Source organism: Vulpes vulpes, chromosome 13, assembly GCF_048418805.1.
Source record: "Vulpes vulpes isolate BD-2025 chromosome 13, VulVul3, whole genome shotgun sequence".
Lineage (NCBI taxonomy): Eukaryota > Metazoa > Chordata > Mammalia > Carnivora > Canidae > Vulpes > Vulpes vulpes.
Window position 1 is genome coordinate 114,979,964 of NC_132792.1, and position 19,887 is coordinate 114,999,850.

Below are 19,887 nucleotides of genomic sequence, written 5' to 3' on the forward strand. Positions count from 1 at the left end.
AAAAGCTGGAAAGAAGGTGCTGCATGGAAAGAAGACAGCTGAGAAAAGTCATAGGTTAGGACAGAGATTCTCTAAACCTTCTGCGTGTGTAGGAGGGACAACCAGCTATTCAGTGGAACTGAATAATTGCATGACTGCACTCGAGGGCTAGAAATGCAGGCGCCTCACTGCCTCCTGCCACCATCCACCCCCGAGCTCCCCTGGCAAGGGCAAGCGGGGAAGCTTTGAGAGAGACGCTGCACTGTGGGCCAGTTTGCCTCTTGGCTCTTCATCTAGGGAAGGCCTCCCACAAAGGGGGCCCCCAAGAGGGGCACGGGGCCAGTTGGGAGATCAGGCGCCCGTCTGATGCCTTTTGTCTGACTGTTTACCAAATGGAAACGAAGACGTTGTGGGCTCGGGACACACTGCAGAGGAACGCTGTGTCCTGGGCTTGCTATCCTAGCCTCTCTCTCCCGGGGGGTGGGGGGCAGCTAGGAAGAATGAGAATGAGCTTCTTCCCCACTCTCTTTTCCATTTAGAAACCCCCTGCTTGGGATGCAGAAGACACTCACGGGGTCCTCACCTGCACACTTCTCGAGTGTGGGCACTAGCTAACGCTGGTGCTGCAAGCTACGCGTAAAGCCAAGCTACCCGTATGTCGTGAATAATGACAACGATCAGATCCTGAGCTCATCGTCTAGTATCTCCAGGCCCAAGTGGGATGATGCAGCATAAAATATTTTAAAATAAAATCCAATACCAGAGGGGATGCCTGGGGGGTTCAGTGGTTGAGCGTCTGCCTTTGGCTCAGGGTGTGATCCCCAGGTCCTGGGATCAAGTCTCACATCGGGCTCCCCGAAAGGGAGCCTGCTTCTCCCCTGCCTGTGTCTCTGCCTCTTTCGTTCTGTGTCTCTCATGAATAAGTAAATAAAATCTTAAAAAAATAAATAAATAAAAAGCCAATACCAGAGCTGTTGCAGGGCCAGGGGGTAGGGCGGCCTGTCCAGTGAGGAGCAGGGACATAAATGGCTGTAAGCTCCCCAGAGTGCAACCTACATAGTGGCCTGCTGGGAAAGCCAAATAGAGGAGGAACGAAAGCCCAGTGTGAGAGTGTGGGCAGAGCGGGTAGGGAGGGGGCAGAGAAGTTTCTAGGGGCAGAAATTCTAGGAGAAGCACAGAGGAGGGAAAGCTCTGCATAGGTTGCATCATGATAGAACCAGACTGAAGGCTGGCTGATAAGTTCAGAGAGCCAGCAGAAGAGACGGGACACAGCAGGGGAGGCGCCAGGGGACCTCAGGGGAGGTGGGTACGGAACCAGTGTCATGGCTTAAACACTCAGCGAAAGGCCGTAAGTGATAGCAAGGGCTGCCTAAGAAAGAACTGAGAGGAAGTCACTGAATTATCAACAAGGGTTTAAAAACACCTATGAACTCATGTATGCACCCACTGGGCGCCCCACTGTCCCTCTGCTCTCCGGCTCAGGGGGTCCTTACAGAGCCACAGTGATGGGCCACAGTGGACCCTTACAGCGCAGGAACTTAGGGAGCTTGGTCAGCCGCCTCCCTGGTCCAGCGTTCTTACCCAACAGTCCTCCCCATGCTCATCACTCCGTGTCTTCCCATGTCACGGCCAGGAAGACGCCCCCCTGGTGCAAGCTGGGAAGGGCGCTTGCTCCCCAGATGCTCACGGGCCACCCAACCCCACTAGAGATGGCCGGGGGGCACGGTGCCGCCTGCGTGGGTCAGGTGCAGAGCCTCACGTGCATCGCGGCCGAGCCCCCTCACATCCTCCGCCTTCCTGCAGCGAGGAGGCTGAGCTCCAGAAAGGGTGGCTCACATCCCCAAGGGAAACCATCTAGGAACGGACCAAGCACGGAGCCAGACCTGGGTCTGGCTGACCCCGAAGCCCACGGAGCCACACTACCTTGTCCACGGCGCTTAGCAGGGTGCATTCTGCGAGCAGGGAGGCTGGGGAGGGACGAGGGGGGATGAGGGGGGATGAGGGGCTTCTGCCCAGGAGACTTGAGACTCCATCCTGGCTGGCCACTGAGGCAGAAGGCTGCAGGGGTGCCGCGGGGAGGTGGTCTCAGGACCAGGTCCCTAACCACCTGCGGATGGCGGCTTAAGTTAGTCGGTGAGTGAAAGGCAAACAAGGGGCCGCGGTTGGGAAGGTTGGAACAGTGCGGAGGACGTCAAAGTACAAAGTTTGCTTTTAGACGTTGGACGAGTTATTTAAACTCTGTGGGCCGCAGTTTCCTTCTCTGTAAGATGGGGATAATGGCATTTACCCTCCCGGGACTTTGGCAATGGTTGGATGAGGGATGGGCACATAGAGTGAACCCTCAACCGCTCGTGCCCTTCTTGTCACGGTCATTACTGGTGCTATGAACCCCTGGAAGCTGGTGTGGCTCCTTTCCTTTTCAAACGGGGCCCTCTGACTTGACTCCTCTTATGGTTGATTTTTCTCCTTCAGGGTAACCTAGGAGCTTATTTTTGCCTTATTTGACCGGGGAGATTTCCCTGATGCTCAGAACTGTAATCCTGCCCCCCAACCTCTGCTCTCCCTCGCAGGCCCCAGAAGCACACCCCCTGAGCGCTGGGAGCTGGAGGGGGGGCTCCCCAGGACAGGGAACCCTGTGGTTTCATAGGTGTCCAGTTGGGGGAGCCAGCGAGTTGTGGTGGCCTCAGGGACCTCTGACCAGAGCTCTCCGCTCTCCCAGAAGCCTGGAGGTCCAGAGGACAGACGCCCATGGCATCTGCACAGCTCCCTGTGGGTTGTTTGGTTTTTGCTTTTGTTTTTGTTTCTGTTTTTAATCCCGTGGTCCAGGAAGTGCACCTGAGTTAGAGTCCTGCCGTAGCTGAGCAAGCCGCAAACACTGAATTTTAAGAAGCATGGGGGAAGAGCTGGTTTTTCACTTGGATTTTCGATTCTCTGCTATGGAATGTTTGCCTCCCATCTATTAGAAGGCTGCAGCAGGGCTTGTCCTAGGACCCTCACCTGGAAAGAAGGACCCTTCAGGGAAACACGTATATTCCTGTTTCCTCCTCACTGGGAAAAACAGCAGGTTGGTTTCCAGAAGATGAGTCGCACACCCCCTGTCCTCCCCACCCTTACACCACACCCCACAGAACCTCGCTGGAATCTTACATCTGTGTAGAAGCTGTATTGAGCCTAAGAAAAAAGAATTCCACCCCGAGAGCAGTCACTGGGCTCTCAGAGTCGACAGTGTAGCAGCCTGACACTCGCTTTTTAGTTTTAAGTGGCACTGTGTTGATCTTTTTTAGTTGCAAGTATTCCCCCCAAATTATTTCTGGGTGAAGGCAGGGGCTAGAACAACGAGGAGAAGTAAAAGATGAACTTGCAGGACTGTCCCGGGGTACAGACCTTGGAACCTTGCAAAAGATGGCAAAGCTGCAGAAAGATGGCAACGCTGCTGGCATCAAATCAAGGACAGCATTGAGGGGAGGAAGAGGGGGCAGGAGAGGGAGAGAAACATCCATCGGCAGAGACAGAGAGACAGACGATCAGAGAGGGACAGACAGAGAGACATCAGGTGTGGGATAGGGGACTGGTCCTCACAATGCTTTGGCCCTGGCACCCGAAGTGGGAGGAGAAAGCCGAGTGCACGGGTGTGCAGAGCGGGGTTCCCAGTATAAAACTGTTGGGTGCCTCCTCCCAGCACTATCTCCTTCTGAGCAGCCTCCCTCCTCACAGAGCCCAGAGGGCTTTATCAGCCAGCGCCTTCTGCCCGGAGCCGGAGCCGGCTGCAGCGTGAGTACCCTCCTCGTCTCTATTCACTTCCAGCTGTCCCTTGTTGCCAGTTGTCTTCTTACTCTCAATTGTTGCTCTTTCATCCTTACCCCCCTCTTTTTTTTTATGGAGAAATGTGCCTTGGATGGTTGCAACTTTGTAGAGGCAGCAAAGTCCGAGGGCTGGTAGGCTAGAAGGCAGTTCGCCAAAGCCGCGGGCTTCCTCCTGGAAGTCTGCAAGCAAAGCCTTGGCTCCTGATTTCTGAAGCAGGGTGGCAGCAGGACTGGGGCTCCACGTGCAAGAGGGGTTCAGGCAGGGGGTCCGTTCTATGGGCCAGATGACTCTGAGTTCATCAATGCTGTATACGAGTTTTCAAACTCTGTTCTTGAAATACTTGAGTCCAGTTTGGAGACTCCAAAAAAAGTGGGGTACAGTGAAGGGCCCTCTCCAACTATCGCTCTGCCCACCTGCATGTGCAGGGAGTGTGCGTGCTTCCCATCGGGACAGCCTGGCATCCACACTGCAGCCATGGACCTGGGGTGGAATTCAGACCCCAAGGCTCCTAGGACTGGTGCTTTCTGAAGACAGAAGTGTTTTCATCCAATGATAGGAAGACCTGACAGCGTTGTCCTGTTTCTGCTTACAGCTTTAAAGACAACTGAGCGACTCCCACCACTTCAAACCAAAAAGCACTCAAAATATTAGATTATTGTAAGTACCAAGTAAATGTCAATGCTTAAATTCTCTTTATGATACAGCATGAATGTTGAAAGGTTTTCTTCTGTATCTGTATACAAAACTTTGTATGAATTTTCATTTTTTAAAGGATTTTATGTATTTATTCATGAGAGACACAGAGAGAGAGGCAGAGACAAAGGCAGAGGGAGAAGCAGGCTCCCCGTGGGAAGCCCAATGCAGGACTTGCTCCCAGGACCTGAGCTGGAGGCAGACACTCAACCTCTGAGCCACACAGGTGTCCCATGTATTAATTTTTAAAGTGATATTCAAGTCACAGAAAATTGAAGACTTTCAGGTCTCGCCAATTGCATAGATTTCTAATGTATGCTGAGTTTTATCTCATATAATCAAATAGGAAATGTTGGTAGAATTGGAATCTTGAGATTGCCTTGTATTAGAATAAGCACTGCTTTGGTTTTCCTAGTGATTTGGGTTATGAAAAGTACTTTCTGACTCCCGTTGGAAAGTTCACCAGGTGCAGCTTCCAGAATATTCCTAGAATGTTAACTTTAGTACATATAGGCTTGTTAGGGGTATGTCGATGATACAAAAGAATGAGGCTCCCTTTGAGGGACAAGGACATGTCTATTTGTCAGAAGAGTTCCTGCTTTCAGCAAGAATGAAAGTGGGGGTGACCAGGGGCCCTTGGTGATTGCTTCAAGTCGGCCATAAAGACAGCAGGTCTGCTACATCACTGAGCCCTGACACACACAGACAGCAGATCCCATCTCTCGGGAGCTGCTCCTTCCCTGTTTACTTGAACAGAATCTCAGGTGGCATTAATGTGCCTGCCTTGGAGGAGACAACCACCCCGCTTCCCTTAGTGCATAAAGCTGCCGAGGAGACTTGCCCACTCTGAGCTTTGGTTTTCTCTTCTATAAAGTGAAGGCTTGAACTATGTGCTCTTTACAACCTCGCCTAGCTCTCAAGTTTTTCTCTCTGGGCTCTGAGAAAATAATGATATTGATCTCAAGGATATTGTCTTCCTACATGTGTGTGATTTGGGGGGAGAGGAGTGGGGCCAGGAAGGCAGGAGCCATGCAGGAGCCAAGGAGGTAAAAACTCTCACACCAAGAGAATGACAGTACCTTCTCGTCTCTTTCTTTCCTCCTTCCTTTTTTTTTTTTTTTTTTAAACTGCATAGAAGATGAGTCCTACCACTGGTTTTTAACACTGTTCTTTATCAAACAATACATAATGCAACCCACAGACACATCTGTTGGTACTTAAGGAACCAGATAGTTTATGGATGAACACATATGCAATTTTTTTCTAAGACATGTCAATAGTATTTTCCACAACTGTGGATTTTTCAAAGCAAGCCAGTAGAAGAAAGTAAAAATTAAATAAAGGAGGGACCCCCGCAAAAAAAAAAAAAAAAAAAAAAAACCCACACGCACACACCTTTTCTGGAACTTCTGAAGGAACAATATATCCTTGGATACAATGGATGTTTCTTTTTGGTTTGTTTGGTTGTTTTGTTTTTTGTTTTTTGTTTTTTTTTTTAAGAAAACTTACAAAAAGCTGCCACACTTGTTGACTTCTACTAAGAATTGTTTATTATTAACAAGATGACCTCCGATATTGAACCATTATTATTCTGATACAAGAAAGAATGCCCTTTAGCAGTCTCTCGCACTGGGCTCTGGCTGTGCATTGAGAGTGTGGCTTGTATCTGATTTCAGAAAATAGAGCCCACCCCATGCCATCTTCTCCCATCTGTAAAGAACAAGCCTGAGGGAAAGTGTTGCTTTGGTCTTGGTCCCGAAGTCGGAGCCCTAACAGTAGACAGACACAGCAGAACAAAATCTGTGCGTTGGTTTCTGGGCCGGATGGTTTACTATCATTTTATCCTTTTATTTAAGCAAAATAAAATGAGCATTCCCTGTCTGTGGTCGGCTCATTGTCTCTCCTTGCTGATGGAGAAGGCTGCCTTCTCCTTGGAGGTCCCCACCTGGGGTCAGGGCTCCACCTCGGGACCCCGCTGACCCCTGACTCCCTCCATCCCACATTCTGCATGTCCATCATGCTGACTTATGTCTTTTTGCCCTTTGTCGAGTATGGAGAGAAAGGAAGGATGAATGGACAGTCTTTGGTTGGCAGCACTGGGGACGCCCCTCGTGGTCCTCTTTGGAAGGACCCTTTTGGAGATAAGGCTGGTGAGGCCCTGGCACCCGGGCCCCCGGAACAGGTAGGCTCCCTGGGTGCAGACTCTGTCTCCGGGAACATGGGCTCCTGCGATCTAAGCTCTGGTGTGTCTTTTCTGAATGGAGCCGGGGAAGTGGGGTCCTCATGCTCTGCTGAGTGGTGCGGCTTGGGTTTTGCGGGATGCACACGAGTCTTTGTCCCAAAGTCACATGGCGCTCAACTTGGGCGAGATGCAGGACTGTTGAACTACTGACTTTGGCTAACAGTGGAAAAGCTAGGAAAAAGGAGTCTGGAGTTTTCATCTTATCCTGCTTCTCCTTATTTAGAGCTTCTTCCTTTTATTTTCTTGTTAGTTAAATTTAATGGCCTCCTTAGACTGGAGAAATCTGAGCATCAATAAAGGTTTCCTGCTGGATCACCTTCCTGATCAGAATTCTTAAAGTTCTCCAAAGAACTGCAAATAGTTGGACACGATAAAATTCTAGGGCAAACTACAACCTTGAAGTTGCTGGTTTCTCAGAACCAGTTCTCATGCCTGGGTTCTGAGGCAAGTCGTCAGGATCTGAAGGGCTCGGGAAGGGTTCAGGAGTTCAGAATAAATGGTTCATGGGTGGATATGCCACAGCAGCTACTGTCTGCTTAACTTGGGAGAGGAGCCCTCTCTCTAGGACATGGTACCCTAATAAACCATCCCAACATGTGGGTACTGGGGAGACAAATCACAATAAGCCTTGTATATGCTGAGCTGTGCAATCAGAAAAAAAAAAAAAAAAAAAAAAAAAAAAACCCAGTCCTTTAACTTAGAGTGGCTCGGCAAAGAGCTCAGGCCATGCAGGTTCTTGATCATGTCTGACCAGTTACAGTATCGGGTTTGTCATCTGTATCTCCAAAATCTCTGAGCTGATGGTGTATTTAAAACCCTCTAAAATAAATAAATATATGCCAGAAACTTTGAGAACATGTGTGTGTTCACTCTGAACTATACATTTAATTGTTTCTATAGTTGATGGAAAAACTGTAATGTTTTCACTCAATGCTGCCTCTGTAGGAACAGATCTACTCAGTTATAGAAACTCAAAGCAATTATGTCTGAGCTTCTAGATGTTGACTGGGGTGAAACTTGATGCCTCTGATAAATTGGTGGGGCTTTGCAAATGGGTCACTGGAGCTGAGGAAGGAGCTTACTGAGCAATGTTGTCAGTTATGAGATTTAAAGAGGAAGATATATGAAAATAAATAATAGCTATCACTTAGATTATAAAATGAAAGGTACTTCTCAAATTGGCTTAACATTTGAATCATTTTCTATGTTTCACCATGGGGCCAGCTGAGCGACCTATAGACTAGGTTCCTGATGTCCAGCAGGTCTCAATTTAAGAATTTCTTCATGCCAGTGTTCATTAGAAATCTCACAAGTGCAGGTGTCTAACACTATTTTGCCGAGATGAAGTGAGCTTGATCTAGAATTCGTTGCATAAATAGCTTCTGCTTTGTGTAATGATTAATGGTTAGCCATTGTTTAAAAGCGGGACACTTAAGTGGTGAAATAATGCAACTGAAGTGTTGGGGCTACTCAGGAAATAATCAGTTACCCACATTGATTTTTTTTGTCCTGGGATAAATGGAAGCCCGAACTAGAGTCAGGATTGCGAAAACTAAAAATTTTTTAAAGGCATAACTTTATTATCTCTTAATAGGTGTTTGTTGGCTATGATAAATGCAACAAGGATGAGGCCAAACCTAGCCGTGAGAACCCCTTATTCACAGCCTGGCCACAGGGAGAAGATGAGCTCGTTTATCTGCATAGATTTGGGGTATTACCTCGGTCATATCTTATATGCCTGTGGCTTCAACTTTCCACTGGTGCCTTCTGGGATCCAATAGTTTGGATGTCTCCCTACTCCACACTCACTTGGCTGTGCTCTTGGTGTTTCTTGCACGTGCAAGGTGGTTTGCCATTATCTTCCTCCCTTTGCCTTCCTCTGGGGTTACGTTGTTGATACTCTTCTTTTGTATCTGCCATCGGCCCTGTGAAAACTTCATTTTTGTCTAGAGGCTATCACTCTGGTGATGTTGGTGCTTTCTTATCACAGTTATCATGAGAAGTGAAGAGTCTTGTCATGAATGCAAGTCACGGTTATATTAATATTTTCCTGAGGCATGCTTACCATACTCATGCCTTGGCTATTCTTATATTGTACAATCTTAGATGACAAGTTTTGGTTTTCAATAACTTGGTTCACTTTTACCTTTTCCAATTTCTATATTTTGTGCAATATCATTCTTGACTGTTTTTAAAAATATTTAAATAACAAATACCAAAAATAAAGAATACCTGAGGCAGTGGCCCAAGGTGGGGACATAGTCAAGCCCTCTTTGACTTGGAGAGTGTCTACAAGGGGCTTTACTTAGGCTCTGTCAACATACACAGACTATTTTGTAAATAATTCTGCTTTGTCAAGACTTTAAAAACAAGAGCTTTTTTGTAAAATAGAAGCTTAATTTAAAAAGGCTGCTCGGGACGTATGGACATGAGGGCACAGTAGGAGGACCCCGAGCTCACCTCGTCCCATGGATACAACTAGATAACACACACATCAGTCTAAATAACCCAGAAAATGATCCGGAGACTGGCGGAACAATCTCCACAACTAAATGGAGAGAAGAGGGCACATTGAAGAGGGTATAAAGGGCAAGGATGTGGTCAGGAGCCTCACGGCCCCCCAGGTCAGTCCGCCTCAGGAGAGAGCTGCCTGCATGGAGAGCAAAGAGGAGCAGATCCCGCACCAGGGAACCTACACAGGGAGGACGAATCCCCATAACTCTTGGCTTTGAAAACCAAAGGGGCTGAACTTGATGACTTCTCACAACCAGGGGGATTTAAACCCTGAAATTTTAAAAATCAGGGCTAGGCTCTAGAGCAAAGCGGGAGAGAGCCTGAGGCCCCAGGTTTGCTTAAAGAGAACCCAGGACCTCCCTGAGGAGACACAGCAGAAAAGCAGCAGTTTGAAAAATGCCTGGGGCACACAGGAGGGAGGGTTATTCATTCATCTCAGAGCATGTCCTGGGGGGACAGAGATCACTGGGGAGCTCCTCCAAGAAGGAAGCTGGCAGGCACCAGTTCCCTCCCATGCCCCCAGCAGAAATGCACAGCCACCTGCAGGAACCAACCTGTGGCTGACACACTAAGAACTTGTGAATACTGCTCCCCCCCTCCCCCAGACAGACCTGCCTCAGCCCCAGCACTGCGGGGGGGGCCCCTTTTGGCCGGAGCCCATGCAGGGCAGGGCTGCAGGCCTGACCAAGTGCGGGCAGCCCCAACAGGGACCAGCACCACTCCAGAGTGACCCCTGCCCCAGGGAGAGGGGAAGATGACTACAGGCGCCAGTCAGGCTGCAGCCCGGCCGTGGGCTGAGGGAAGACACTGTGTCTGACTGTGGGCCCTGCCCCACAACCCAGCTTCTCTGGAGACAACACAGGGAGAGAAGCCTGCAGCTCACTGCTACTGCAGCTCTGGCAAACACCTGGCCTGACTTGACTCAAATCCGAGGCATCCACAGACTGGCCCACTATTAATACTGAGACCAAATCCTGCCCACAAGAGGAAAGAAAACCACTGTAGACGACCGGACTGTAGGAAAAAGCAGCTCAGTCACACAGCTGAATGTACGCAACACACATAGAAGACACCCCTGCAGCGCCAGGTTCTGGTGAACAGGGGATATGGGACTGCAGGGCACCAAAGAACCTCTTCTTCCTAAGCCCATGACTTTCCAGTGCAGGAGACATAGCCAACTTTCCTAACAGGGAGAAACAGATACAGAGACTTAGACAAAATAAGGAGACAGAGGAAAATGTCCCAAATGAAAGAACTGGACAAAATCACAGCAAGAGATCTAAGTGAAATGGAGATAAATAATGCGCCTGATAGTACATTTAAAGAAATGATCATAAAGATAACTCACTGGACTCGAGGAAAGAATGGAGGACATCACTGAGACCCTTAATGATAAAAAAAAGAACCAATCAGATATGAGAACACAAGAAACGAAATTAAAAATAGACCAAATGGAATACATAGACTAGAAGAAGCAGAAGAATGAATCTGTGACCCAGAGGACAGAGTAAAGGAAATCAGTCAAGATAAGCAGGTAAAAGGGGGAAAAATACACAAAATGAGAATAGATTTAGGGAACTCAGCAACAACATGAAGCATAATAACATCCATATTATCAGGATCCAGAGGTAGAATAGAAAGAAAGGAGGGCCAAAATTTGTTTGAAGAAATAATAGCTGAAAAATTCCCAAATCTTGAGAAGGAAACAGAAATCCAGATCTAGAAGGCACAGAGAGCCCCCAACAAAATCAAACCAAGGAGGTTCCTACCAAAACACATAGTAGTTAAAATGGCAAAAAAGTTGTGATAATGAGAGAATTTTAAAAGCAGCAAGAGAAAAGAAAACACTTACATACAAGGGAAATCTCATAAGGCTACAGCTGATTTTTCAACAAAAACTTTGCAGGCCAGAAGAGCATGGTGCATTCAAGTATTGAAAGGGGGAAAAATCTGCAACCTTCTATCCACCAATGCTATCATTCAGAATAGAAGGGTAGATAAAGAGCTTCCCAGACAAGCAAAAGTTAAAGAGATTCATGACCACTACACCAGCCCTACAAAAAATATTAAAGGAGCCTCTGTGAGTGAAAAGGGAAGATGATAAGTAGGAATTAAGAAAAATAGTAAGCACAAAAGCAGTAAAAATAAGTATATCTGTAAAAATCAGTCCAAGGACTCACAGAATAAAAGGATGTAAAGTATGACACCATATACCTAAAATATGGGAGCTAGTGGAGTAAAGAACACATTTAAACTTAAGTAACTGTCAATACAGACTGCTATATGCAGAAGATGTTGTATACAAACTGAGTGATTATCACAAGTCAAAACCTGGTAATAGATATGCAAAAATTAAGGAGAAAGGAATCCTAAAAATTTCACTAAGGAAAGCCAGCTAATCATGAGAGAAGAGAGGAAGAAAAGAAAGGAACAGAGGAGAACTACAAAAGCAACCATAAAACAAGGAACAAAATGACAATAAATACATATTTATCAATAATGACTTTAAATGTAAATGGACTGTTCAATCAAAAGACATAGGGTGGCAGAATGGATTTAAAAAAAAAAAAAGACCCATCTATATGCTGCCTATAAAGGATTTACCTCAGATGGAAACACCTGGACAGATTGAAAGTGAAGGGATGGAGAAGTATTTGTCATGCAAATGGATGTGAAAAGAAAGCTAAGGTAGTAATACTTATATCAGATAAAATAAACTTTAAAACAAAGATGATAACAAGAGACAAAGAAGAATACTATATAATAATAAAGGGAACAATCCAACAAGAAGATATAACGATTGTTAATATTTATGCATCCAACATGGGAGCACCCAAATACCTAACCCACTTACTATGAATGGACAGATCATCCAAACAGAAAATCAATAAGGAAACAGTGGCATTGAATGACACATTGGACCAGATGGATTTTAACAGATATAGTCAGAACATTCCATCCTAAAACAGCAGAATACACATTCTTTTAAAGTACACATGGAACATTCTCCAGAATAGATCACCCATTATGCCACAAAACAAGTCTCAACAAGATTCAATCTCAAAAAGATTGAAGACATACCATGCATTTTTTCTGACCACAACACTATGAAGCTAGAAGTCAATCACAAGAAAAAATCTTGAAAGAGCACAGATACATAAAGATTAAATAACATACCATTAAACAAGACCAAGAAATCAAAGAGTAAATCCCACATTACCCCGATACCCAAACCAGATAAAGACACTACAAAAAAGAGAACTACAGACCAATATCTCTGATGAACATAGATGCAAAAGTCCTCAACAAAATATTAGCAAACCAAATCCAACAATACATTAAAAAAAAAAAAAACATTCACCACAATCAAGTGGGATTTATTCCTGGGATGCAAGTATGTTTCAATATTCAAAAATTGATCAACATGATACATCACATCAGCAAGAGAAAGGATAAAAAATATATGATCTTTTTAATAGATGCAGAAAAAGTGTTTGGCAAAGGACAACATCCATTCATGATAAAAACTCTTAACAAAATAGATTAAGGAAGAACATAACTCAACATAATAAAGGCCATGTATGAAAAACCCACATCATTCTCAGTGAAAAATTGAGAGCTTTCCCCCTAAGATCAGAAAAAGACCAGGATGTTTACTCTCACCACTTTCATTCAACGTGGTAGTGGAATTCCTAGTCACAACAGACCACAAAAAGAAGTAAAATGCATCCAAATTGGTAAGGAAGAAGTAAAACTTTCACTATTTGCAGGTAATATGATACTATATATGGAAAACCTTGAGGACTCCACCAAAAACCTGCTAGAAGATAAATGAATTTAGTAAGATCCCAGGATATAAAATCAATGTACAAAAAAAAAATAAAAAAAAATCAATGTACAGAAATCTGTTACATTTCTATACGCTAATAATGAAGCAAGTGAAAGAGAAATTAAGAAAGCAATCCCATTTACAATTGCACCAAAAATAATAAAATAACAAAAAATAAGCTTAACCAAGGAGGTGAAAGACTTAGACTCTGAAAACTATGAAACATTGATGGAAGAAATTGAAGATGATACAAACACATGGAAAGATATTCCATGCCCATGGATTGGAAGTACAAATATTGTTAAAATGTTTATACCACCCAAAGCAATATAGACATTTAATGTAATCAGCATCAAAATACCAAGAGCATTCTTCATAGAACTGGAACAAATTATATTAAAATTTGTATGGAACTACTAAAGACCTAGAATAGCAAACCAATCTTGAAAAAGAAAAACAAAGCCAGAGGTATCACAACTCCAGATTTCAAGTTATACTACAAAGCTGCAGTAATCAAAACAATATGATACTGACACAAAAACAGACACATAAATTAATGGAAAAGGATAGAAAGCCTAGAAACAAACCCACAATTATATGGTCAGTTAATCTTCAACAAAAGAGGCAAGAATATGCCCCGGAGAAAAGATAATCTCTTCAACAAAGGGTGTTGGGAAAACTGGTCAGCCACCTGCAAAAGAATGAAAGTGAACCACTTGCTTACACCATACACAAAAGTAAACTCAAAATGGATTAAAGACCTGAATATGAGACCTGAAACCATAACATTCCTAGAAGAGGGGATCCCTGGGTGGCTCAGCGGTTTAGCGCCTGCCTTTGGCCCAGGGCGCGATCCTGGAGTCCCGGGATCGAGTCCCATGTCGGGCTCCCAGCGTGGAGCCTGCTTCTCCCTCTGCCTGTGTCTCTGCCTCTCTCTCTCTCTATGTCTATCATGACTAAATAAATAAAGAAATATTTTTTTAAAATTCCTAGAAGAGAGCACAGGCAGGAATTTCTCTGACATTGACGTTTTTAGATATTTCCTGAGGCCAGGGAAATAAAAGCAAAAGTCAACTATTGAGACTACATCAAAATAAAAAAGCTTCTGCCCAGCAAAGAAACAAGCAATAAAACTAAAAGACAACAGACAGACAGGAGAAGATATTTGCAAATGGCATGTCTGATAAAAGGTCAGTATCCAAGATGGATAAGGAATTTATACAATTCAACACCCCCTCCCAAAATAAATAATACGTTTTAACAATATGGAGAGAAGACACAAACAGACATCTCTCCCAAAAGGACATCCAGATGGCCAGCAGACACATGAAAAGATGCTGAACATCACTCATCATCAGGGAAATGCAAATCAAAACAGCAATGAGGTATCACCTCACACCTGTCAGAAAGGCCACAATGAAAAACAAACAAAAAAAAACAAGTGTTGGTGAGGATGCTGGGGAAAAGGAACCCCCATGCACTGTTGGTGGGAATGCAAATTGGTGCAGCCATTGTGGAAAATAGTATGGAGGTTCCTCAAAAAATTTAAAAATAGAGCTACCCTATGATCCAGTAATTGCACTACTTGGTATTTACCCAAAGAATACAAAAACACTAATCTGAAAGGACATATGAACCCCTATGTTTGTTGCAGCATTATTTACAAGAGTGAATTATGGAAGCAGCCCAAGTGTCCATCAATAGATGAATGGATAAAGAAGATGAAGGCTATATACAATGGAATATTACTCAGCCATAAAAAGGAATGAAATCTTGCCATTTGCAACAAGATAGAGCTAGAGAGTGTAATGCTAAGTGAAATAAGTCAGAGAAAGTCAGTGAAATACCATATGGTTTCACTCATATATGGAATTTAAGAAACAAAACAAACAAAGGAAAGAAAAAGACACAATCCAAAAGCAGACTAACTGCAGAGCACAAGGTGAGGGTTGCCATAGAGGAGGTGGGTGGGAGGATGGGTGAAATGGGTAGAGGGGATTAAGAGTCCACTTATCATGATGAGCACTGAGCAATGTCTAGAATTGTTGAATTGTCGTATCGTACACCTGAAACTAATATAACACTGTATGTTAATTATATTCAAATTCAAATTAAAAACTTAACTTTTAGAAAAGGCTGCTCACGCTGGGAAGGAGCTGCTTGGTCTGCGTTCGTGAGCACCATTTTTAACCTGACACCGGTTCCTTCAGCTGACAGCATGAAGCTTAAGTACTTGGTCTTAGCTCTCTTCCTGTATTATTATTTGACTCAGTATGTTAAAATTAAGTATTTTTCAGTCTTTTCCGCCAGACTGAGCTCTTTGAGTGCAGGTTGTAGGTGTTCAGTGAAGATCTGTTGGACTAGAAACTGGACCTTATGAAACCCAAGGCCAGAACCTTCTCATGGTAGCAATAAAGACGGTAATGAAAAAAGTAGTATGGGATTTGGATTTGGGTAATAATCTCCACGGCAACGTTGCAAGGGGAGCTGGGTGCTTTCTTAGTCCCCTAGAATGTCATGATACAAGTGAAGTGCTTTTAAACTCATCCTCTGTGGCTACTGCAACCAGGCCCAGTGCTGGCCAGTCTCAAGTGTTCTGCATTAGGATGTTTATGAGCTCTGTCCTTTCCTCAAGGAGCCAGAGGAAGAGATAACCATGGAAGACAGTCCCACTATGGTTAAAATGGACCAGGGTGAAAATCAGATTTTACCAAGAAGAAGGTACCTCCCCAAGGCACTTGGCTACATCACCGGTGATATGAGAGAATTTGCCAGCTGGCTCAAAGGTATTTATGCTTCCATCCTTTGGAGAGGTGGGAGAAGTAGATTTGGGGGAAATGATTCTTTCATTATAGTCTCCTGCCTTCTATCTCCCCCTCTCCCCCTCTCCAGTTTTTAACTTTTTATCTTCTTTTTTTTTTTTTTTAGATTTTACTCTTTTTTTTCTTAAGATTTATTTATTTGAGAGAAGGAGAGAGCACATGAGTGGGAGGGAGAAGGCTGAAGAAAGAGAGAGACTCTCAAAGCAGACTCCCTGCTGAGCACGAAGCCTGATGCAGGGCTCAAACCCACGACTCTGAGAATAGGACCTGAGCCAAAGGGAAGAGTCAGATGCTTAACTGACTGAACCACTCAGGTGCCCCAAGATTTTATTTTTAAGTAATCTCAATACACGACATGGGGCTTGAATTTACAATCCCGAGATCAAGCTTCATGTGCTTCGCTGAGCCAGCCGGCACCCCTAACTTTGTATCATTTAGCATGCAAGCCTCTTCAAATATTTTTTTTTATGGAGATAGTGCTTAGGGCCAGGGCCCTACTCCTATTTAGAGGAAGACACCTGGCTCCATCCCATAGTTTCAGCCCTTAAAAGCTGAAGTTTTACTGTTGGTAATTTACTTCTTTAGCTTTAGAGTCTGTACCTCTGAGCATGGTAAATAAGTGCATTCAGTGCTTTCTGCAGTGGAGATTCTGGTAAGAGCAGGGTGGGCTGAGAATGAAGAAACTGGAGGCTTTCAGGGATCTGGGTACCATTAAGGGGGAAATGGCTCAGCGGGAAAAAGCTTCCAGGAATATCAAAAATTAGTTCCACCCTTAGCAGAGAGGATTTTGATGATTTTATTCAGAGTGGGCACCAGGCACGGAAAGGAGCACCTTGCCTTGTCACATCCTTGGCTCTGCCCATCTCATCTCTTCCAGACAAACCACAGGTGCTCCAGTTCGTTGATTGGGTTCTTCGGGGCATATCCCAAGTGGTGTTCGTCAGCAACCCCATCAGTGGAATCCTGATTCTGGTGGGACTGCTGGTCCAGAATCCCTGGTGGGCTCTCAATGGCTGTGTGGGAACAGTGGTGTCCACCCTGACGGCGCTGTTGCTTGCCCAGGACAGGTAGGTGCATCCGTCCAAGCCTGCTCTTCCTGCTTCTGAGAACACAGGAACCAGCCAGTGACTTTGGGCATCGGTGATAAAGCCCCACCCTTCCCAGAAAAACCTACCCTTTATTCCACAGGACCTGGTATTTGTGTTCAGTCAGAGGTCAGGGCATTACTTACATTTCTTATTGTTTCTCTTTAACCATTCCCTAGATCATTCTTCTGCAATGATTACTCAATTATTTATCATCAGCATTTTGTTTGTTTGGGCAAGAATGCATAGGAGTCCTTTTTATTTTTTTATTTTTTTAGATTTTATTTATTTATTTGAGAGAGAAAGAGAGCACAAGCAGGGGGAGGAGGCAGAGGGAGAAGGAGACTCCCCACTGAGCAGGTTGCCCAACTCAAGACTGAATCCCAGGACCCAGAGCCAAAGGCAGATGCTTAACCAACTGAGCCGCCCAGGAGCCCCATGTGTATGAGAACTTGAAAAGTCTTGGTGGTGTAAAAAAACCTCACCAATCCCATCCTATTTTGTTTCCATGCTCAGTTTAGTGAACCATTCTTTATAGATGGTGCAAATGTTAGCTCAGTTTCTGGAAAAGTGAATAATCAAATTCCCAGTTATGATTTAAGAAGCATTAGCGTGTCTTCTGAACTATGTGCTGGATTAAAAATAGCACCTACTTTATAAATTGATCTGTTGTTGAAGAAGTAAAACGCTGACTCCCACCACAGGGTTAGACAGCTCCTGACTTTTTGGTTTAATCAGGGAGGCTGCTGGTCTTCGAGGTGTCCAGAATCAACGCATGAGCACCAGTGGGTGGTCATTACACAACTCAGCTCCTGTGGCATTTAGAGCTCCGAGAACGTTCCGCTTTTCCATCAGGTCCAAGGAGCCTGATGTGTTGTTCGTAGATTAGGTTAAATCCAATTCCAGTACATGAGAGGAAACAGCCCACCCAGTTTGGAGATGTGGTCCAGCATCGTGCCATATCAAATATCCCTTCATTATTTTGTCCCAGCAAAAAATGACCCACTCTCCCTACCAGGTATTATTTAGAAGGCAAGCCATATTTACATGTGTTGGCTCTCAAGTCTCTTTTACCTTCCTCAGGCCTAAAGGCCTGCATTAAAAAAGCAATCCTGTTGTAAGTGAATATATCTCTTTCTGTTGTTTTTAAGCCATAGTGCTCCACAACTTGCAGACATTGCCATGAAAGCACAGGCAGTCTGCCTTAAAATCTGCAAGTCCCTTGTTGAGAAAGCGAGTCTTTGCCTCGCTGTCTGCTGTCCTCATGTGTATTCCCAAATTCTAGAAGAGAGTATCACTTACAGGGTTAAACCAGTAAACATTCCATCACTTCCTACATGTCCCAAAAGATTCGTTAAGGGAGACAAAGGACACTGGACAGAGAGCCCCACTGCTAATGCTCTCACCCAGATGAATGAGTGGTACCTTCTTGCTGTTGGGCTGGTGCCTTGTGCCCCAACTGAAGCTCTCATGCCACCTGCACCCCCTCTATAGCCTGGCCCTTGGTTCTGTCACCCCCCCAACCCCTGCAGACCCTGCACCTGATCTCACCCAGCTTCGCACCTCGTGGCCTCGCTGACTTCATCTTTGAAACTTCAGCCCTTCCTGGTGGAGATGTTGTCAACTAATAGGGCCTCAGGAAGCCCGGCTTGTCAGCCTTGGTGCTTATTCTGCAGAAGTTGTTTCATTTCTCACTTGGGGCTCCTAGTTCCCAGTTACAAACTGGGAACCATTTTGGCCGGGAGTAGAAATTCACCAACAGGACCACCTTCAGAAGTGAGGTTAAATGCTGAGAAGCGAAAAGGAACCCAAGAATGAATTCAGTGCTAGATATGCATGTAAGTGGAATAACTCTGCCCAGTAAAAGTACTTGTTTTCCTTTGCAATAACTTGGAAACGTGTATTTGGAGAGCACAAAGTGGAAGTGCAGGAAGATGAAAGTGGATCCTCAGTTGGAAGAGTCGTTTTTTTAAGGTCACAAACACTACAAAAGGGAGTTTGCAATTCAACAACCTTACACCTCTCACCAAGAATGTCAGACTTAGAACCCAGTTTCCTCTAAGAGCTCTATTCGGATCAAAGGCCCCTAAGACACAGAGGTAACAACTTCCTGAAGGAAAGGCTAAAGAAAGCAGAACAGGCCGCCTTGCTCATCTCCCTTTCTGCACCTGGATGCGAGAATCCTGTCTCACTGTGACACCTCTGTAGGGGGTTGTTCTAGAAGCACATTTGTATTTTACCTTTATCTAGCTATATTTCATTTTTCCATGATTTTATTAGTGTTTGGCTTTTATAGACTTGGAAATAAATTTCTAAGCATAACCTCATTTTCTAATGTGACCATGATCTGAAAATTGCAAGCACCATTTCTGGGCAAGTCCGGCCCCTGCCCACCCAGAATGCATCCCCGCTGTGCCTCTCGCCCACAGGTCAGCCATCGCTGCAGGACTCCACGGCTATAATGCCACCCTGCTGGGAATACTCATGGCTGTCTTTTCAGACAAGGGCAATTATTTCTGGTGGCTGTTATTACCTGTGTCTGCCATGTCCATGACTTGGTAAGTTGTGCCTGGTTTTCAAAATACCTCTAAAAAAAAAAATTCATAGTAGGGGGGAGGGAATGGGGAGTTACTGTTTATTTTTTTGGGGGGGGGGGGGAGTTACTGTTTAATGGGTACAGAGTTTCAGTTTTGCAAGATGAAAAATGTTCCACAAATGGACAGCAGTGGTGGTTATACAATAATGTGAATGAACTGAATGTGAGTGAACTGCAGGCCTTAGGTTGGTTAAAATGGTAAATTTTATGGTATCTGTGTATAGCAACGTTTAGAAAAATTATTATTTTTTTTTAACTTAGATTCGGGTTACATCTGTTAGAAACAGGAAGCACCCAAACACACTGATGCATGTGACCCTAAA

The 19,887-nt window shown here is 44.7% G+C and overlaps 1 protein-coding gene across 5 annotated transcripts in view; it reads left to right on the forward strand.

The window, feature by feature from the left end:
• Positions 1 to 2,636: 2,636 nt before the first annotated feature.
• LOC112918843 (urea transporter 1) overlaps positions 2,637 to 19,887 on the forward strand; it is a 30,382-nt gene continuing 13,131 nt past the window's right edge. The window contains exons 1-6 of one of the 5 annotated variants that reach the window (XM_025997044.2): positions 2,675 to 3,043; positions 3,694 to 3,750; positions 4,376 to 4,440; positions 15,697 to 15,847; positions 16,761 to 16,950; positions 19,398 to 19,526. In XM_025997044.2, the coding sequence (XP_025852829.1) occupies positions 15,718 to 15,847; positions 16,761 to 16,950; positions 19,398 to 19,526 (449 nt within the window). In that variant the 5' untranslated portion in view covers positions 2,675 to 3,043; positions 3,694 to 3,750; positions 4,376 to 4,440; positions 15,697 to 15,717. Of the gene's footprint in view, positions 3,044 to 3,560; positions 3,751 to 4,375; positions 4,441 to 6,529; positions 6,659 to 15,696; positions 15,848 to 16,760; positions 16,951 to 19,397; positions 19,527 to 19,887 lie in introns of those variants that run through there. The other 4 variants (XM_025997045.2, XM_025997043.2, XM_025997042.2 and 1 more) reach the window with 4 other exon arrangements.